At 42.2% G+C, this 20,499-nt stretch overlaps 1 protein-coding gene across 11 annotated transcripts in view; it reads left to right on the forward strand.

Moving 5' to 3' along the window:
• The window catches only part of EFCAB6 (EF-hand calcium binding domain 6), a 171,592-nt gene extending 152,867 nt beyond the window's left edge, over positions 1-18,725 (forward strand). For 9 of the 11 annotated variants that reach the window (XM_039512058.1, XM_039512060.1, XM_039512062.1 and 6 more), the window contains 5 exons: positions 4,375-4,602; positions 7,956-8,133; positions 8,965-9,149; positions 12,115-12,264; positions 16,396-16,530. In XM_039512058.1, the coding sequence (XP_039367992.1) occupies positions 4,375-4,602; positions 7,956-8,133; positions 8,965-9,149; positions 12,115-12,264; positions 16,396-16,518 (864 nt within the window). In that variant the 3' untranslated portion in view covers positions 16,519-16,530. Of the gene's footprint in view, positions 1-4,374; positions 4,603-7,955; positions 8,134-8,964; positions 9,150-12,114; positions 12,265-16,395 lie in introns of all 11 variants that reach the window. The other 2 variants (XM_039512059.1, XM_039512061.1) reach the window with 2 other exon arrangements.
• The last annotated feature ends 1,774 nt before the right edge of the window (positions 18,726-20,499 follow it).

Below are 20,499 nucleotides of genomic sequence, written 5' to 3' on the forward strand. Positions count from 1 at the left end.
CCAATCAACATGGGTTTATGGGAAATAAATTGTGTGAAACAACTTGTAATATCAAGTTTGGATGACAAAAGTAATAGTGTTGATGTAATACTTAGACTTTGGTGAGGCATTTGACTGTGCCCTGGACAACATTTTGATTTAAAAAACTAGAATGATATAAAATTAATATGACTTATGAAATGAGCCTGGAACATCAACCCCAGAGGAAAGTCCTGACAGAAAATCCAAAATATTTCTTCATTCCAAGTAAAACACTCAACATGACAGCTAAAGAATGGGCCTAAAACCAGACCCTAGATTGGGAGGGAGAATGGGCAGCGCCCAGAATCAAGGTATGAAGTATTTCACTTTCCCTTTTTAGGAGCAAAAAGCCTCCCCTCTCCACCTGAAGAGTCCTCCAGCTTGGATTCCACAGTCTTTAGGGTAAAAAAGCAGTGAAGGGGAGTAGTAGCTGTTTTACAGCTAATAAAGCTCAATAAGCTGATGACAAAAAAAAATATCGGATGGAAAAATATGGAAACTCTGCCATCCATAATAGCAACTAGCAGCGTGGGCCTGATTCTCATTTACACAAAGGCCCCCTTATACTGCAAGATATTATGTAAGAAAGAATCAAGCTCTGTCTCTTCAGGTGATATTTTGATATTGACAGGCCCTGCAAAGGCATGCGTACATACATCTATATGACGTTGCCATGGCAGATCTTTCCGATCTGTATACAGCAATCTCTGCTCCTAATACAAGACCCTGCTGTTACTGCTGTTATTGCTCAAAGTCTTTACTCAAGAGTTACTAATGGTCATAGCCAGGATAGGGACACAAAGGACGTCACCTTTATCCCTTTCTGGATAATGCCCAACTTTGAATTACTATTAGAAAGGCTCAGTTGGAATCCATGTAACACTATAGATCAGAGGTGTGGAAACTATGGCCTGCAGGCCACATCTGACCCACAGGACCATCCTGCTTGGCCCCTGAGCTCCCGGCTGGGGAGGCTCAGCCCTGGCTCCTCTCCCACTGTCCCCCCTGCCCCGCAGCCTCAGCTCGCTGTGCCGCCAGCACTCTGGCATGCCGCTCCTGCTGGGCAGTGAGGCGGGGTGGCTGGCTCCGGCATGGTAAGGGATTGGGAAGGTGGGGTACTGGGGTGCAGTCAGGGGACTGGGAGCGGTTGGATGGGACAGAGGTTCTGGGGGTGGTGGTCAGGGAATGGCAAATGGGGACTGGATAGGCATGGGAGTCCCAGGGGGCCTGTCAGGGGGTGGGGGTGTGGATAGGGGTCGGGGTAGTCAGGGGACAGAGAGAAGAGGGGGTTAGATAGGGGGTGAGGCCCTGGGGGGGCAGTTAGGGGCAGGGGGACCTGGGAGGGGATGGTCAGGGGACAAGGATCAGGGGGGGTTGGAGATTTTGAGGGGGGCAGTGAGGGGGGTGGGAAGTGGAAGGGGGCAGAGAGGGGGCGGGGGCCAGGCTGTTTGGGGAGGCACAGCTTTCCCTACCCAGCCCTCCATATAGTTTTGCAACCCTGATGTGGCCCTCGGGCCAAAAAGTTTTCCCACCCCTGCTAAAGATGGAGTATTTCATATTAAAAATAAGTTTCCCATGGTGTGGTCATTCTTCGTGAGGCAATGGAAAAATCAAGACTCTGTTGTCATGGACCTTTCTGTAAAAGTAGAGGGGTTAGCCATGGTGGTCTTGCCAAATTCCAGGCTGGTATTTATAATGTACCTTCCTAAAACTCTCTCCCTCCTTTTCTACAGTTTCCATTGTATGAACATTCTGCTTCTCTCCTTGAACTCAACTGTTGCTATATGCCATCCCAAAAGTGGCTGTAATATTTAATGTTTGTAAAGCACTTTGAGATCCTTAAATGAAATGTTAAGGTTTTTTTTATGTAATTCATGACATGGTAGCAGCCAGGCCAATGGGGGAAAGTTCATGGAATATCAGAGTTGGAAGGGACCTTAGGAGGTCATCTAGTCCAACCCCCTGCTCAAAGCAGGACAAATCCCCAGACAGTAGTTGTGGTGTGTGTGTGGGGGGGTTTTTTTTTTTTTGTTTTTTTTAAACCTCTGTTCCCTAAATGGCCCCTTGAAGGATTGAACTCTCAACCCTGGGTGTAAGCAGACTAATGCTCAAACCACTGAGCTATCCCTCCCCCCCTCAGTTCAAAGGATGTTCAAAATATATGTTTGCCCTTTGAAGTTTGACTACAAGTTTGCCATATCCACCAAAGCCCTAAAGGTGACTAGCTTCCTTGAGGGTTTAAGTTTCTGCTGAAAAAAAGATTAAGTCAAGAGCAGTTTAAGGTTCACAATTTGATTATATTTAGGAAAAAAAATCAGAAATGAAGGCCTTAAAAGGAGTGCTCCTGCCTACTGACTCATTTGACTGTGAAGTGTGATACCCTTACTTACATTGATTAGTAATTTATACCATGAGTAGTCTCATTTAAGTCAATGGAACTACTTGTGGAATAAAGAACTATTCAATGTGGATAAGTGTATTGCAGTCTGGCCCTTAGAATTCTGTAAGCTGCTATTAGGCCAGATTCTTTATTATTATTTGATTGTGGTAGTACTAGGAGCTTTAGTCATGGATCAGACCCCATTGGGCTCACAACTTGGGGTCTGATCAGAGAACAAAAAGAGCTCTGCCACAAAGAGCTTGCAATCTGAGTATAAGACAAGAGACAACAGATGAATACAGATAGACCGGAGAATACAAGGAAACAATGAGACGGTATTGGTCAGCATGCAAGGCCGTGGTATCAGAATACCAGCAGCCCGTTATTTTTTTAGTCAGCATCACAGAAATGGAAAGCTTTAAGGATAGTTTTGCAGCTGTTTATGGGAAACTCCTCTCAATGTATAGGGCAGCATGGGAGAAACCACAAGTTGCCTGTTTGAAAATTTAACAAATGGACCATGGATGTTGACATAATGGGCCTATCAAAGGCAGGTGTGATGTCTCGATAGTGAATGAGAGATGATGGGTGGGGTGAAGGGTCTTCAGAGTGAAGACAAATAGCATTTGTTTGGTATGACCGAAAAGACAGAACCAGTGGGAAGATGTAAAGTGACAGGCTAGGAACATGACCATTGCAGCAGCATTCTGAATTAATATGAGCAGGGCAAGATTTCACTGGTCAATGCCAGAGAGAAGGATGTTGCCGTAATCAAGAGGTGAGATGGACAAGAGTGTGCATGGATGGCTAGGAAAGGCTATATCTTAGAGATGATATGCAGAGAGAATTTCCCAGATGTAGATACAGCCTGGATATGAGGATCTAGAGAGAGGTCCAAGTCAAAGATGACACCCAGGTTTTGGGCCTTGGTGACTGGCAGGATAGTGGTGTTATCCACGGTGATCAGGAAAGGAGATGGGGGAATCTATGAAGTGAAAGATCAAGAGTTCTGTTTTAGCCATGGTGAGCTCGAGCTGATGGCTAGACATTCATGAGGACTTGTGAGAAAGACAGGCTGAAATTTTAGTTTTGACAGAAAGAGACAAGTCTGGAATGTAGAGGTAGTTCAACTAACTTACTGTACTAGTAATCCCATTGGAATCATTGGGACCATTCATGTAGTGAGGTGCTATTCAGCATGAATAATAAGGGTCAGGGGTGCTGGAATAATTTCCATAGTGGTGGTGCTGAGAGCCACTGAACCAAATTGTAAATCTTGTATATGATGAAAACCACTTCAAGCCAGGGGGTGCAGCAGCACCCCTAGCACCTCTAGTTCCAGCGCCTATGATAAGGGTACCTGAATCTGGCCCCATCTCTTCTGAAGTAATACTGTGTATTATACTGATGTAGTTCATGACACTATATTTTAACTACATAAGGCTGTAAAAGGTTGTAAAATTTTCCTACAGCATTCATTTAAGTTTTGCAATGAGACATTTTTGCCCTCAGAGTGAAATAAAATTGTTGATGCAAATACAATAACTGAAAAATCTGAACAGCCTGTTGAGATGTTAGTAGAATTTAGGTGCACCTGATAGAATGATAAACTTGCTTCATGATACTTAGACAGGATGCAGGTGCATCGTGCATTTGATTTACATTTTCTGGTAAAGCATTCTTATATACTGTAGCTCAGTCACTGTGTCTAATCAGAAGGTTTAATGGTCTTAAACAGCTCACTAAGGGCCCAGTTCAATTAAAAAATGTCCTACAGAAATCCCTTTTTCGTTGTTTTCCCAGACTTACACAGACTTCTGCAGAGAAGCTGTAAATTTTTTTATTAAATTAGACCCTAGGATTCCTGTCATTCCAAGTCACTTTCTCATTTTCCTTTCAACAATTTCTTTAACAGTACATAATATATTTTTCCAGCTAGCATTTACAAAAATGGGCTTTTGCTTCTCCATTAGTTTGAAAACCTCTGGAATACAGTGCCTGTTGATGCCGATGGAAAACTGAAGTACTGTGATTTTTTGAAGAAGTTCAACGCCGAAGTAGTGACAATGCCATCAGATACTCCAGCCACAAACAATGCTGCATCTTCCTCCAAGCCCGCTACCCCTGCTGAGCCTGGGTCACGGTTACCTTCTCAACCTTCACGTCCCAAGACAGCATCTTCTCCATTAGGTCAAGTAAAAGTAGGTGTTTGATCACTTAAGGACTTTTCTAGGTTTTCACATTTATTAACTTTATTAATATGAAAATATTCCCATTGACTTCACTGGGCATCAGATCAGATCCAAATGTCTGTTGATAAGAAGCTTTGGCACTTAGCAGAGAATTTGGGATGATAAAAAAAATGGACTTGATCCTCAGTAGGTATCAACTGTGTAGCTCAATTGAAACCAATGGTGTTATGCTGTTTATACCTGCTGAGGATCTTGGCCATTGTCCTACTAACTCACAAATGAGTCATATTGTAAATAAATACCTGTTATTTAACATAGGACAGTCACATTTGTGGGAACAAAGTAAACAGGCCCAGCCATAAAAGCCCAGCTGCTGAAAAAGCAACATAAAAAATGTAAGGTTTTTACCTGTAGATCATCAGCCCAAGCTAGTATTGACCAAAAGTTATTAACCTCTGATAGCTGTTAGTCAGTGTGACGGGGCGGACTGGCCCTGCACTGGGACTGAGAGAGTTAACCCTTCCCTGCTGGCAGAGGAAGCCACGCCCCTGAGGCTCTGGTGGGCATGCTCCAACCAGGAGTCAAGCATAAAAGCCTGCAGAACAGCTCAGTCAGGGCTGGCGGCTAGGGAAGGAGGATGCCCAGCAGAAGCGCCAGCCCAGGAGCAGTTTTAACCCTTCCAGGAGGGAGCTGAGGAGCCAGGAAACAGGCCCAGAGACTGGCAGCTGTGGGAACCCCAGGGAGCATCGGGTGCTGATGAACCTGGAGACCCTGATGCCACAAGGACTGCTACATTTGGAGGACTGGTAGGAAGTTACCCAGGGAAGAGAAGGGAGTGGTGTCTTCACCACTCTGAGGGCAGCGTTTTGAGGTAGGATTCCCCACTGACTCGTGGTGGATCACGCCGTCACTGACAGGGCCCTGGGCCTTTTGGGGGATGACATAGTTCACTGACTCCTCTCTCTCACTCCATAGGAGGTAGATGAACTCCAGCCGCTGGGCCACGATATCCTCTGAGAGGAGAAGAATTTAGAGAGACTCTGGCCATTAGACCATGCTAGCTTAGGCGCGCACTATAGAGACTCCAGCCACTAGGCCACGCTATCCAGCCGGCAAAGATTGTATAGAGAGACTCTGTCCATTGGGTCCCGCTGCTTTAGGAGTGCACTATACAGCCCTGACTACCGGGGAAGTAGTAAGACTGACATAGACACAGGGAGACGGGGTTAACCTCGTGCCCCCCCTTGAATCAAAGGGGTTGATGAGGTACAAAACCCACCACAGGCAGTCTCTAGGAAATGTATTGGTGGTCTGAGTCCAGTTTTCGGTGAATGTTTACCTGGGTCACAAAATCTACCATCACAATTGGCAGCCTTCTCTTCAGACTCAACACAGAGGCCAAAGACTCAATGGACAGAGGGACTAACCTGGCCCCATCTCCCATTTTGGTTAGAAGCACCTTGACAGGGCAATGTAGGGGAGTTTTTCCACTACAGCTTTCCAGGACTGCAGTCTCCTGGAATATCTCTCTGGCATCTCTCCCAAGCACTAACATTCATAGAAGATTATGAAAATCTTAAAAGGAGAAAGAATAAAAGAGTTAGCCAATATTCCTCCTGACAGTTTGAATCTTTTGGCTGTATATTCTTCTAGTCAGCAGCTTATAAATTCTTCAGTACTTGGAAAAAATGATTCATATTACTGCTGACTATACTTAGATGTTTAGCTGTTGAAAAAGCAGTAGCCAATTGAATAGATTTAAAGATGCAACAAACTTCCCACAGTTGGTAAGTCTAAAAGCATTGGTCTGTTGTGAACTTGATTATTGATCTGTAAGTCCCTTGCATTGGAGAGGCCTGACAGTTGGTCACATGCTTCATTTTTGACTAAGGGATTGATCCAGTTCTCACTGAAGTCAACGGAACTTTCCTCATTGACTTCAGTGGGAGTTGAATCTGGACCCAGAAAGATCATAGAAAAGGAGCACAGGCCCCCCAAAATGCACATCTCTTGAACAGCCTCAGCTCAACCTCATCACCATGCATCTCCCTAGAAGTGCCCTTGTGGCTGTGCATAAAAGGGGTGTGGGGATCATGGCCAAGATTTATGATGCGAGCCTGAGATCTGCAAGAATACACAGCAAAGACCCAGTGAATATTGCATTATACTTTGGCTCTCTTCACAAATGTCAGTGCAGCTCACACCATACAGCTAAAGGCTGAGGGCTCATAAGCCCATGCTTAATCCCTCCTTATTCTCAGAATGAATCATAAATTCTACTGAGTAAGGAACATACTACAAAGAATAATTGTTCCCCTTCTCCTGGTCACACCCTCTTCTGCTGCTGAGGAGAGCTCCTCTGTGGTGATCTCTGAAAGGAAAGAGGTGGTTGGAGAATATACAGGGAACATACTCTGAACCTTTCCAATTCTTTTCTGTTGGAATGGGGCTTTACTGTTCCTCTCCATGCTGCCTAAAGGGAGGGGAATATATGACCATATTATAGGTAGGCTTGGCAGAATTCATTTAAAAAAAAAATAATTTGACAGATAATATTGATGTTTATTTTTAAGGATTTTTGACATCTGTTGATTTAGATTTTCACAGTTGTGGGAAATTATAGGGAGAACATACAAAGTGAGGGGTCAGACAGCAGTTATTTAATGACAGTAGATATTGAGATTTTAAAAGTTAGTTTTATAAGCATTAAAACACAAATTGTCAACACTACATGTTGAAATCTACAAAATAAATATTCCTATATCAAACTCTATTAAATTCTCAAGCAGCATTTTCCTTACTTTGCCTGTCTGCAAATTTCAGTTATAATCTATGAAAATATTTTGTTGGGTTATGTGTATATGGTGAAATTGTTGTTTACTGACATTTACTGATAAAAATCGAATACTTTCAAACCTAATTATAAGGTTCTTGCACTTACTGTTAAAATTTTTAGTAAGCAAATTAGTATACTTGCTTTAAATTGTCGCTATCCAAGAACTTGTGCATCGATCTATTTATTGTGAGACTGACATCAAATTACACATCTTTTAAAAACAAATATATCTGCCACTTAAGGAACAATAGGTTCAAGGGGGAATATATACAACTGAGCTATGAGTTGAGCAGACTCAAGAAATTACAGATGGAAAAACACTCAGTAGATTCAAGGTAGATCAATTTCCAGCCTACTAATATGTTCATCCAAATAGAAGCATTTTTACTTTAATGCTGACACAAATCAGATCATAAATAAGGATGCTTCAAACAGTGAGGTATGCTAAAATTATGAAGCACTAGAACTGGGAAATTTTTTTTAGTGTTTTGTCTACATAAATGTTCAAATTTGCCTGTTACTTTAGACTCCAGTGTCCAGCCGGCCTCGTACTGCAATGGCATGGTCCCCACCTTTACTGAACTGCGAACCAATAGAAAATAAAATAAGAAAGATCATTCAACATTCCTGGAGAGAAATACTGAAAGACTGTAGAGAGAAGGATGTTGACCGGCTAGGAGAAATCTCAACATCCGATTTCTTAGGTTTGTTGCCATCTGAAAATTGTGTTACCTCATGTTAAAATGTGCTCCAGTTTCTTTCTAGGTGCCAATCTATGGGAAAACACTGCCCTCAACAAGTGGTATGAGCTGCATGAGCGATCCAATTCTGTAATGCAGATTGCTCAAGTGAGGTTTGGGGGAATGCACTACTAGGCAGACTTTGATGCTCATTTGAAAGGGAGAGCATGGTTTTAGCTGGTGTTTCCTACACAGCATAGCATATGTACTGGAAGACTGGCCACACTCCCCAGTAGAATACTCCCTTGTGGAGCTGGGTAGTGATAGTAAGTACAGGCCCCAGACCTTTTCCCTAGCGCTCCCTCAAGTGGTCCTATTGAAGTGAATGACAAGACTTTTATATATTTCAATGGGAGCAGAATTTTATTCTTAGATAGGTATGCTGCTCTTCTGCTGTGGCATCAGGGGGGGATAATTCTCTGTGCCCTCTTTCCCCAGTCAGGGTATCTGTATGGACAGGACAGACTTTTTGCCTAAATAATAGCATATAGATTCGTATACCATTCGTATTGGAACAGTTACAGCTCAACTAATATTGGGTTTATTTCTTGCGCTGTCTTTAAAGCTCATTGAAGTTTTATCACTTACCTGTTATCTTGCTAAATGGGAATTGTTTCCTCCACCCCTATGTATAGCAGGATCCAGATAATCCATTTATGTGACAGTCACTGGAACTGGTGGCCTGTCAACATATCCCTAATAACTAGTCAATCCGAATTTTGTTTTGATACAAAAGTCACCTATTTGCAAGGATAGCAAATTGACTATCATTTGTTATTTCGGTGTTTCTTTCAGCCATAGCAGAGAAGTTCAGTTTGGATTTAAGTAAAGAAGAGGTTAGCCAAATAGCAACAAAATACGACATTAAGAACAATGACAAATTTGCATACTGCGACTTTCTCCAAAGCTGTGTCCTATTAATGAAACCACAAGAAAGTTCATTGCTACAAAGGATGATCATTCAGAAGCCACGAATACCGGTACGTTCAGGGGTTTGTCTAACTGTTTGTAGATCGTTTCTGATGCAGAAACAGAGTATTTTAGGGCCTGGGCCTGTAGTCATTGTATGCATAGAATCCCAATCATTTTCCATGGAGTCCAGTTACTTCAGTTGACTTATTTTAATTTACTTTAGTCAGAGCATCTCCAGAATCAGGCCCTGCATATCTGGTTCATAGTACAATCTAGATACAGTTTGATTAATTATCAGCAATTGACCATATCTGTAAACTTTAAAAAATGTGGTGCAGGGTATAAGAAAGACCTAGAGGAAGACAGTTTGGGCTGATGAGTTTCAGGATTAGACTCTGTCTGAAGGCAACAGAAAGTGAGGGGGACTGTTGGGAAGCTGGTTACTCCCAGAGTCTCTGCTTCGGCCCCAGCCCAGCCCAGTCAGAGCAGAGAGCAGCTCTAATCTGTGCCTCTTGTCAATGGTCTCAATCTGCCAGCTGGGGATAGCCAATATGCATTGCATGCTGTCTACTCTTCCTAACCTGCATCCCCGCCACCAGCATACATGCTTCCAGCGTGCCCCTTGTACCAGATATAGGGAAGAGAGAGGCATAGAATCTAGCTGTTCCCAGCTGGGCATCCCCCCACCCAGAAAGTTACAGGCTGTTTAACCTGCAGTGGCCCCTCATGGCATATCTGGCTTCATCGGAACTATCAATCGTTCATTTTCAATATGTAAACTAAGGCAAAACGATCCCATTTTGCTTCAGACAATTTCAGATTTTTCACATGAAGTTCCCTTTATGCACAGATTTGAAACTGTGAAATTCTGTCTCAGAGCTTGGGATGGATAGAGCCATAATTTGAGCCCTTGTCTAGTATCATTTTCTATTTATTCATTTAAGTTTATAAAGTATAATGAAGTGCCCATCCCGTGTTCTGGGCACCTTTACATGAAGTAATTTTCACAATAATTTTTTTATAAGAGGTTGCTCCACCCACTCCACTGTATACAAATTCACACCAATAGGCATAATAAAAATAAAATAAAACCTTTTCCATGACAGGAACAATAATAAAAATATCCTGTGGCTCTCAACTCCCTCCTTTCCTCAAAAGTCAAATAAAGTTTGCAGGCAATACAGAGACTCAGGGATTGTAAATAAGAGGACAGGTCATTAATACAGAGTGATCTGAATTAGTTGGTAAACTGGTCTTAAGCAAACAATCAGAATTTTTTAATATGGCTAAATGTAAAAGTATACATTGAGCAACAATTTAAAAATGTAGGCTATATTTTCAAGATGGGGTGACACTGTCCTCAGAAGCAGTTATTCTGAAAAAGATTTGCGGGGGTGGTGGATAATCAGTTGAAAATGAGCTCTCAGTGCAATGCTGTGGCCGAAAGGACTAATGCAATCCTGGATGCATAAACTGGGGAATATCAAGTCGGAGTAAAAGAGGTAAAATAACCTTGCATTTGGCACTGGTGTGACCACTGCTAGAATATCGTGTCCAGGTGTGGTGTCCACAATTCAAGAAGCATATTGATAAATTGGAGATGTTCAGAGAAAGCCATGAGAATGATTAAAGGACTAGGAAACATGCTGTATAATGATAAGTTAAATAGAGTGAACTCCTTCAATCTCACAGAGAAGAACCTACGTGGGGAATAAATATTTGATAATAGGCTCTTCAGTCTAGCAGTGAATGGCTGCAAGTTGAAGCTAAACACTTCAGACTGGAAAGAAGGTGTACATTTTTAAGTGAGAGTAATTAGCCATTGGCACAATTTACCAACAATTGTGGTGGATACTGCATCACTGGCCATCTTAAAATCACCAGTGAATTTTAAAAAAAATAAGATATGGTCTAGTTCAAAAGGAATTGTTTTGGGGACATTCTACTGCCTGTGTTATCCAGGAGATCAGACAGATGATCACCATGGTCCCTTCTGGCTTTAGAATCTATGAGAAGCTGGGCCTTTAGCTCCCGTGGAGACATGCAGACTCTGAGCTACAGAGAACAGTCTGGGTCCCTACAGCCAGGGTGAAGGGCTCTCTTTATACTGTAAAAGAGGGTCCACAGGGGCCCTCGCAATAGTTGACAGAAGTTTACATTGGGCAGCTGAGTTAGTCATGATTGGACAGCAAATCCTTCCTTAGCTCTAGACTTCCTGAGATTAAGGTGAATTTCACCCTCAGTGCTCAGGGCATTGCTCCAGCTGCCCACACACCACTTCAGCCCCACATAGCAGCTGTACAGTGCGGTCTGTGCATTCCCTGCATGCTGTGATAGAACTGGAGTGTCCAGTATCCTGTGCAGCATACATGAAGCAACTGTGGTCTCCAACCCTGCCCACTGGCTGGAAGAACAGCTGGGTGTGGGGCAAACAGCAGCCCTTACCAAAGGTCAAAAACAACAAGAGGCAATAAATACTCCCCCAGTTATTCCCATACTAAATTTCGACTGTCCTGCTCCAGCTAGTTCAAGTATAGAACTGTTCAGAACCTGGTTACAAGAAATATTATATAAGTATTTTTTTACCCTCCTACCGTACTCCGCTAATTCATTGTCTGATGAATTTAGCCACCTTCAGGCAAAATTTGAATATGAAAACTTGCAACCTGAACAGTGAATTTTCCAAAGAGTTATAAGTAACTGAGAACAGAGGCTTGGAAGGGGAGCAGCTGTGTGACTTTAATTGCTGCTTCTCTGTAACATATATAAAAGCACTGAGGCCTTTGTTTAAAAAAATCTGATAAAGAATTACATTAATTTTACAAACACAGACTTTGGGCTTTGATAGTGCTTAAGTGTTTCAGCTTCACTTGCTGAAGAATAATAAAAGGTGAAGAAAATCTAATAACATTTATTCTGCACCAGAATTTCACTGTAACACCTTAACATTTCAGCATGTGACTGCACTCATCTACCATGTTCTTTATATTAACAAATGCCCATCTTTCTCCCCCACCCGCTCCACTTTGCTAGAGGAGTCCTGGACCACAGAGCCTGACATTTTTCAATGCAATGCTAAGAATTCAACCCCAGATCTTGCACTGCTGGAGGCCGATGAGACGAACGTTTAAATCCTATGATGAAAGTGGGAGCGGGCTGTTAAGTGTTCAGGATTTCAGGCAGGTAAATTGCATTTACTAATCTAAAACTAACAAACTGAAAACCAAAGTCTCTAAATAACCTTACTGAAGCAGTTTCTAAAATCATGGCAACGATACATTTGCAGACTTATTTGCTGTGACATTAATACTGAGTGCTAATAATAATAATAATAATAATAATCACCCTCTTTCCAATGCATATGCAAGCACACAACTCCTTTCACACCAGAGCTGAGAAAAGTGGGCTTCACAAGCCCAGGAGGGAGAGAGGGAAGCAGGTTGAAGAGGAGAAATCCTTTCTACCACACCTCTCTGCAGTCACTACTACAGCCTCAGGATTCCAGTGACCCACCAGCTGGTGTGTTCGCTTATGAAAGGGGGACTAGCCTTGCATACTCCTCCTTATCATAAGGCAGCCTAGCTGGAGTGCCATCCTGTTGCAGGCCACAGTTTGACAGGTACACCTGTCTTAGTGTCCTCTTCAAGTCTCCCCAAAACAGCCCAGAGAGTCTTTTTTAGTGCAAATGGCCCTTGTGGGTTAGTTTGTTACAGAAAAAAACTCCATACACATAATCCCAACACTGTAATCCAGGCTATACATTCAATACAGCACCAGGATTCTTCACCACCCCCTCATCTCTCCAGCACAGCCCTCTCTGGCCCAGTGGCTTCAGTTCTCTGACTCCAAGAGCCTTTAGGTATCACCCTCTACTGCTCTTAGCCTTCATCCCTCTCCAGCCTTCCTTGGCTCAGGATAGACAGCCCCTCCACTGGCTCTGCCCTGGTCAAGTAGCCCCTCCTAGCCCTCAGCTCTGGTCATGTCTCCTAGCACTGGCTCTGCCTGTCTGGAAAGTCAGCAGGTTAGCCTCTCCAGTAGCTTTATTATAATTCCTCCCTCCATCCCAAGCCAAGAGGGCCTACTGAGAGTCTTCTACTCACTATAGCTTTTCCTAGAAACCACCTCTACCAGTCTCCTGGCTTCTCCTATCTACCTCTGACTCACTAGGTTTCTCGCTGATCTTTTATTGCTCCCAGGTGCTGCCACACACCTTTAATTGGCCAAACTGGGAGCACCTGTTCTGGCACAAGGCCACTGGATCTGCCTCACTTACAGGGGCCAGACATCCTTGTACAGTTGGAATGACTCTATCCCCTCTTTCTGCCCCTGTCCTTGCCAGTAGAACACAGATCTGTGGTACATAGGGATACGTATCCTCTGCATGAGCTTCTTAGATCCAGCACCTCGCCAAACAGCAGAACCTTTTTCAGTGTCTGCAAGGCTGCTCCCCACCTGCAGTGCCTTATAGCACCGTGAGGCCAGGGATTAGTGCTGTACTCCTGGATTCACACCTCTGGGGAGTTTGATTGCTGCTTAGCATACATTTTACTTCTTGTTTCAAGATCCTTGACATTTCTGTAAATCGAAATCAAATTCATAATATGAACTACAGTAACTACCTACATTTACCAGTCACGTTGCAAGGATCAAAAAAAGATGCATGAAGCTGTTTAATTAACGTTGAGTCCAAGTGAGATACCAGTGACCTTCTGCACCTGCTGTCTCTGCCACTTAAAACATCTGGTAAAATAATGGGCCAGTCCTCAACTGCACCGAGTAGTTAGCTCCCCCCTTCCTGAGGCTGCCAGGAGCCAAAACGTCCCCAGGTGGAACTTAAAGCAAACTGAAGACCTAAGGGCAGAGATCCCATAGAAATTGCTCTAATTGTCTGGGATCAGTTAGAGCAAGGTGTGGTCCAGCCTCACCGCATACACGTTCTTCAGACATGCCCCTACGGGAAGGTTGGGGAGCAAGATATATAGACCTCTATCAGCTTTAGGCTTGTGGTTTCCCCTACATGAGAGTAGCTTTCTGGCTGCTTTGTACTATCTCAGGAGTGTAGAGTCACTGGAATAGGGGTGAGGATCTGGCCCACTGCATTTTTAAAAATTTTTGTGTAATGTCAAGTTTATTTGTCAAGCATTTGGCAATAACTTTTTAACTCAAGCCGCTCTATCTCAAGCAATTTATTTACATTAAGAGAAAAATGAAACCAGTCCATTTCTGTGATAGGATCTATTAGGTAAGTTGATTTTTTCCCCTGCAATGCTTAAGTGCTACTCTAAAAAGTTTTCCTTAAGCGACTACGGACAAAAAATAAATGTGTTGCATAAAAGATGGTGTGCTTGGCAAATACTTGGCTTCAGCAGCTCCTTAGATTTCAGTTGATTTCATGAGGTCAGGAATTAACTGCAGCATAAGCAATCGAAGTGCATTTATATGTATTAAACGATACACATTGAGCATTTGTGTGCCAGGCAATGTTTTGTTGAGAGAGTCAAATAAACCCCAAAAGAAGGGAGAAATCAGAAATGGGGTTGCAGTGAGGTGTGATTGAAGTGAGATGTTGTAAGATAGAAGAAGTGAGCAGAGAGATATTTGGATAACTTATAGTAGGGAAAAGCTCTGTGCTATCAGCACTCTTGCAGTTATCAAGGCTGGGAGATATATGAAAGGGAGGAGTGAACAGACAGATCACTTTTGATACCAGTGTTCTGCATAAGCACTGAAGTAGACACAAATACGTATATGTGGTTACTGTAACACCAGCACTATAGTGATTTCAGATACTGGCTTGGCTCAGACTTATCTGAGTTTCACATAAAATCAGTGGCAACCAGTAAAGTACAAAAGGAGTTACTCAGATCAGAAGATGTCAGGTGCTGGTGGAGATCCTGCTGGACAACAAACTATTGCAGAACCTGTGGACAGCACCTAAAGGTACCCTGCAAGGATGTATGCTTTAGAAGCACCTTAAACTAAAAGTAATGTTCATTTCTGAGTATCTCATTAGCCTTGGTGTCAAAGGCATTAAGGGCCAGATTTTTAAAGGTATTTAGGTGTCTAAAGATGCAGATAGATGCCTAGTTGGATTTTCAAATCACCTAGGCACCTAACAATCACTGAACTCAATGGGAATTAGGCACCTAATTCTGAAAATCCCACTGTGCACCTGTCTGTGCTTTAGGCACCTCCATACCTTTAAAAATCTGGTCCTTAATGTCTGTAGCATCAGGTACCACCTGGTCAGTAGTGCTCTCATTAAAGTTTAAGGAAAGAACTCTTAATGTTGCTCTTAGGAGTATTAAGGCACTGAGTGCCCCTTCAGAAATGCATATCACCGCATACATAAGGGTTCTCATGGGTGGAGTGAGTAGATATATTGGACTGGCTTGTTCCTTCCACTTCTTTGGATGGAGGAGACCCAGATCCTCCAAGCAGGGTGCAAAGGGAGAAGCCACAGCTAGTTAGCATCATCTCCTGCTCATGTGGAAGCCCTGTCATGGGTGTATTATGTGAGTCAACCTCCACCTGTGGTGAGAAAGTGGGTAGGCCGCTAGCTATTCTCAATGGCACTATCACGTGGATCCCTGCAGGGCATCTGAGAGCAATTGCTGCTTGGGCCAACATACAATAAATCACTACCCGAGGGAGGATTCAGGAGCAGCCGCCAGGGGAACTATGCTGGCATAGGAAAGCTGGGAGGCAATAGGAAGATTGTGGTCTTCACAGATGTTTATGAAATTCAAGACAATGGGGCTGAACCCTCAGGCAGTTTTGCAAAGGGTTTAAGTGAGACTTATGTGGTGCATTGGCCTTGTGCGAGCCTTGTGCCCAGCACTGAATTTCACCCTTGGCTTCTAACTTCACGTGAGCAATGTGGGTGTTGGGAGGTTGTAGAATCCCCATTGCTGGAGGTTTAAGTTCAGAGAAACACCTGTCAGGGATGGTCTAGGCATTCTTAATCCTTCCTGAGCCCAGGGGGATGGAGCAGATGACTTCTTGAGGTTCCTTCCAGACAGGGCCAGCTCCAGGCACCAGCGCAGCAAGCAGGTGCTTGAGGTGGCCAACGGAAAGGGGTGGCATGTCCAGTCTTCGGCGGCAATTCAGCGGTGGGTCCCTCAGTCCCTCTCGTAGGGAAATACCTGCTGCCGAATTGCTGCCAAATAATGAAGCAGTGGCGGTAGAGCTGCCGCTGAAGTGCCGCCAATCATGGCTTTTTTTTTTCCGGCTTGGGGCAGCAAAACTGCTGGAGCTGGCCCTGCTTCCAGCCCTACCTCTCTATGATTTTATAACATTCTGTGTATTTTGCAGGTGCTGCGTCAGTATCACATCAACCTGACCGAGGAAGAGTTTTTTCACATTTTGGAATTTTATGATAAATCATTATCTTCAAAAATTTCCTATAATGATTTCCTCCGGGCATTCTTGCAATAGGAAATGGAAGGTGTCATCAAATGCAAGAAACTATAGATAACAGAGCTAATGACTGATTTATAATTTCTAATTAATACATTAACCAACTACAGCTTTTTTTGCATCAGCAATCTCAAAATACTTAACAGTTCTGACAAATAAAGTGGCCATAGGTTGTAGAGCAAATCTACATGACAGAACTATTAATATTCACATAATCCATTTATCTGAGAAAAATGATACCACTTAAAGTTGTTATAGTGATGATTCCGAAGACCTTACAGGCATCTGAAAAAGGAATAGAATTAAGAAAATCTTTTTTGTAATTAAAGAGTTTTATTAATTAAAACCCCTTTTTAATTTCAATAAAAAGATTTGAAAGGCCTACTATTCACTTTTATAAGATATAATAGAAATAATACATTTGGAAAATTATATTATCCTTCATTATTAGAAAATTGTCTGCTTTACAGTCTGTCTTTCCTCCCACTTGATCATGCAGTGACATATTTAGATCTCCAGTAGCTTTATATGTTGACATGGAACAGCTATTATACTCTGAACAGACACACTAGTTGTGCCTTGACGTGTCATCTTTTTCCAATGAAACCTTTCCCCATAATTTTCCCGTATTGTAACATAAAAATTGAAGTTAAAAATAAAATTAGAGCTAATTCGCCATTCACTATTGTATTTGTCGCCGCAAATGTGGAAGTGTATATGTCTAACTTGCATCTCCTCATGTTAACCCGAGGTTTATTTTTATGGATAAACTATTTTTCATAATGTATAGTGCACAAAAATTAAATATCCAGTTAGATTTATTGGTTTTGCAAAAGTGAATAGTTTGAGCACCTATTAGAAAATTATGGGGAAAGGTTTAAATGGAAAAAGATAACATGTCAAGACACAGCTAGTGTGTCTGGTATTTGTAGATTTTAAAAGAGAAATTAAAAGATAATTATTTTGATTGCCAATCTCTTTGGTAAGCAATGAACTTATGATCAGCAGGTTCTGTTTTCTGGGTTTATATCAAGACTTAAATGGGTACATTCAGTAACTATTAGGTCAGTACCTCTCTTTGTGGCATCCTGGATCTGTTCTCTGCCACTCAGTCATTTTCACTGATCTACTGAAGAGCTCTGTCACCACACTATGTGGTTGCTTTCCAGGTTTCTTTGCTTTCCTTCAAATCAAAAATAAAGTTATTTTTAAAAAAGGGAAAGAAACATCTCAAAGAACAAGTACTACAGTTATAAGTGAGTCTCTTCACAGTCATTGTCTAGAAAGTGATCTGTGGTAGGATGTTTGAATGAAGGCAGAAAAGGTGCAAACATGTTCTATACCTAACATTTTTAATGCATTTACAGCAACATCTTTAAAAGAGTTGGTAAAGTAGCACCAAAGATTTCAATACAAAGCAGAGTAACTGCTAACTGGGGATAATGCACATCCAAACAATTTCTCTTTCTTATTGCTGGTGAACTTGCCAGCCATTGCTATGGGTCTGATCCGAAGAGCGCTGAAGTCAGCTGAAAGATTCCCACTGACTTTAATGGGCTTTGAAACAGGCCTTATCTGAGGAAATAATCTCATTTGAAACTTCAAAAAAGATGTCTGGTGGATTTTAAATGAAAAGTGTTAATGAGACTTGGGGTTGTTTGGCTTTGCTGATTTTGGTTCTTGATCTCTACTATCGATATGATCTGTATTTTGTTTATCATACACGTTTCAGGAACACTTGTTATATATTCAAGGAATTATACTTGAAAATTGATACACTTGAGATAGTAACACAAAGGATACTTTGTTACATTTTCTTTGAAAGGATTTGCCACATATAAATCCATTCATTAGAACTGCATTTAGAGCTTAGGTATATAACTAGAATGATGTAAGGGGTTCTCCTCTACCAACCCAAGGTTCAAAAGTTCCAAGTTCCATTTACAGGTAATTTATACAGATTCACATAAATAAAAGACTCTAAAATCCATTTAACCTTTTTATGTTTAATTTTATTCTGAAAACTGCTCTCAAGACATTCCTTTTTTATAAATATTTTCCACACTTAATGTTTGTCAGTCAATGAAATTCAAATGCAATAGACCTGTATTGAGTTCTGTTGTTTCTATGCTGTTTGCAGTTGTAAAAGAATTAATTTTCACCAAATTAAGTATTTGGAGTATACCTAAACAAAGTATAATAAAAATCAAAACTTGGAGTAATTCTTTTGGAAGTAGGGATGTTTCTTTATTGATATATTACTAATAAGAAAAGAACAAAACTAGAAGTTCAGTAAATTTTCTTTCGTGTTCCTAGGATGGGAGTGTGATAATTTGGTCCAATTTTAGATCAAAAGCAATACGAACACCTCCATCTCTGTGCTGCATTATGGCATATAGCACAGCTACTGTGATTCATGTCGGATTCAGGAGTCATCTCCTTGCTTCCAATTGTCTCAGGATCTCTGTTGTCTTCAGGAGAAATGGCTCCGGGAGGGGGCGTCTCAGGATTTCTTGACACTTTATGCCAGTGTATTTTTCATTAGTGCTACTGGCAGAAAAATCAGACTCAACAACTCCAAAGGGATTAAAGAACAATCTTTTTTCTGTAAAAACAAATCAAATCATGCTGGTTTTTTTAGTGAGTTCTTAAAGGCATGGATGGCATTTGCCAACTGTTTATCTAACCTCAAAAACAAACTGAATTTCCACTGCCAGCATTTTGAAATAATCTGGGTAAACTGCTACATACATAAACTTTGCAATAGAAGCGGGTTTGCTTTCTTTGGTGTTTTTTGGTAACTGTTATCAGTAAACAATGGTCAGCCGTTCAGCAATGATTGGCTGGCACTGATTCCATTTGTTTTCACTAAGAGATAGATAATGCCAATGGAATTGAACATTATCCCGTGATAATGGTCTCCTGCTGCTACATGTAAATGCTGAGGCAAAGCCGAAGCAGTTATGAAAATAAATGTCAAGGCGAAGCTCCGAAATTTATTTTCAAAGCAGAAGACATTGATCCTGTGCCTGTTACAATAGCTTTACTTCTTTTATGCCATCGGCTGTCACTCTAACAGCACCAGTATCAGCCTGATAATGCTACACCGATTGCTCCCTGTGCTATTATTGACCTGCTGTATTGACTTACTGAGGTTTTCAGCCAGCCAGAGTAGCTTGTCCATTGTAATGAGTTTTTTAAAGTATACCCCTCTATAAAATACAAACTAGTTTGTAGGCTGAAGTTTTAGGGCTTGAGTCTGGCTGCAGCAGTGCCTCGGATGCTCTTCTAGGGCACAATTCCCTTTCTGTTTCTCGCTTGCTCCTCTGTGGATAGGAACTTGTGATATCCTACACCAATAGTAAACTACCACCTCCTTCCCTGCTTTCTGTGTTGCACCACTCACTCTCATGAGTGATTGGGAGGTATGGAGCAAAGGCTCCACCCATTCCCTTCCCCTCCCAGTTTGCCTTCTCCAGTGAGGGAATAAGCAGGTGAGTAGCCGCATTTACACCCACCCAGGTAATCCGCATAGGCGTGGTAGGGTTCTTACTCATACTTGCTTGGGCACATTGTCCAAGTCACAATCTAGCCCGTAACGTTTACTCTGCAATAGATGGTCATCCAGCATCTGATCGGATGAAGAAACCATGATTCGCTAGGTGCTCTGAAGTGCTTAAGGTAAGTCAACAATGCCCATTTCAGTTAGTGGGGCTGATATGCTCTTTGACTTGTGAACTTTTGGACTTGTGTACTCTAGGCTCTTTTTGGAAATCTCCCACCATTGCAGACCCGTGGCAGCAAATGTGGGAATGTCAGTGTAGCCCAAGCTCAGGCAGCTGCTGGTGTTTTCACCACCATGACATCTAGCCTTGCTCAGATAGGTCTAGCAGACATGGCACCAGTACTAATACTCCACCACTGTTGGTCCAAGGGCAGGAGACTTTCAAAAAAGGAAAGGCTTGGATGGACAGAGCCTTTGAGGCTTGTCCAGACAGA

Source organism: Mauremys reevesii, linkage group 1 (assembly GCF_016161935.1).
Source record: "Mauremys reevesii isolate NIE-2019 linkage group 1, ASM1616193v1, whole genome shotgun sequence".
Classification (NCBI taxonomy): domain Eukaryota; kingdom Metazoa; phylum Chordata; order Testudines; family Geoemydidae; genus Mauremys; species Mauremys reevesii.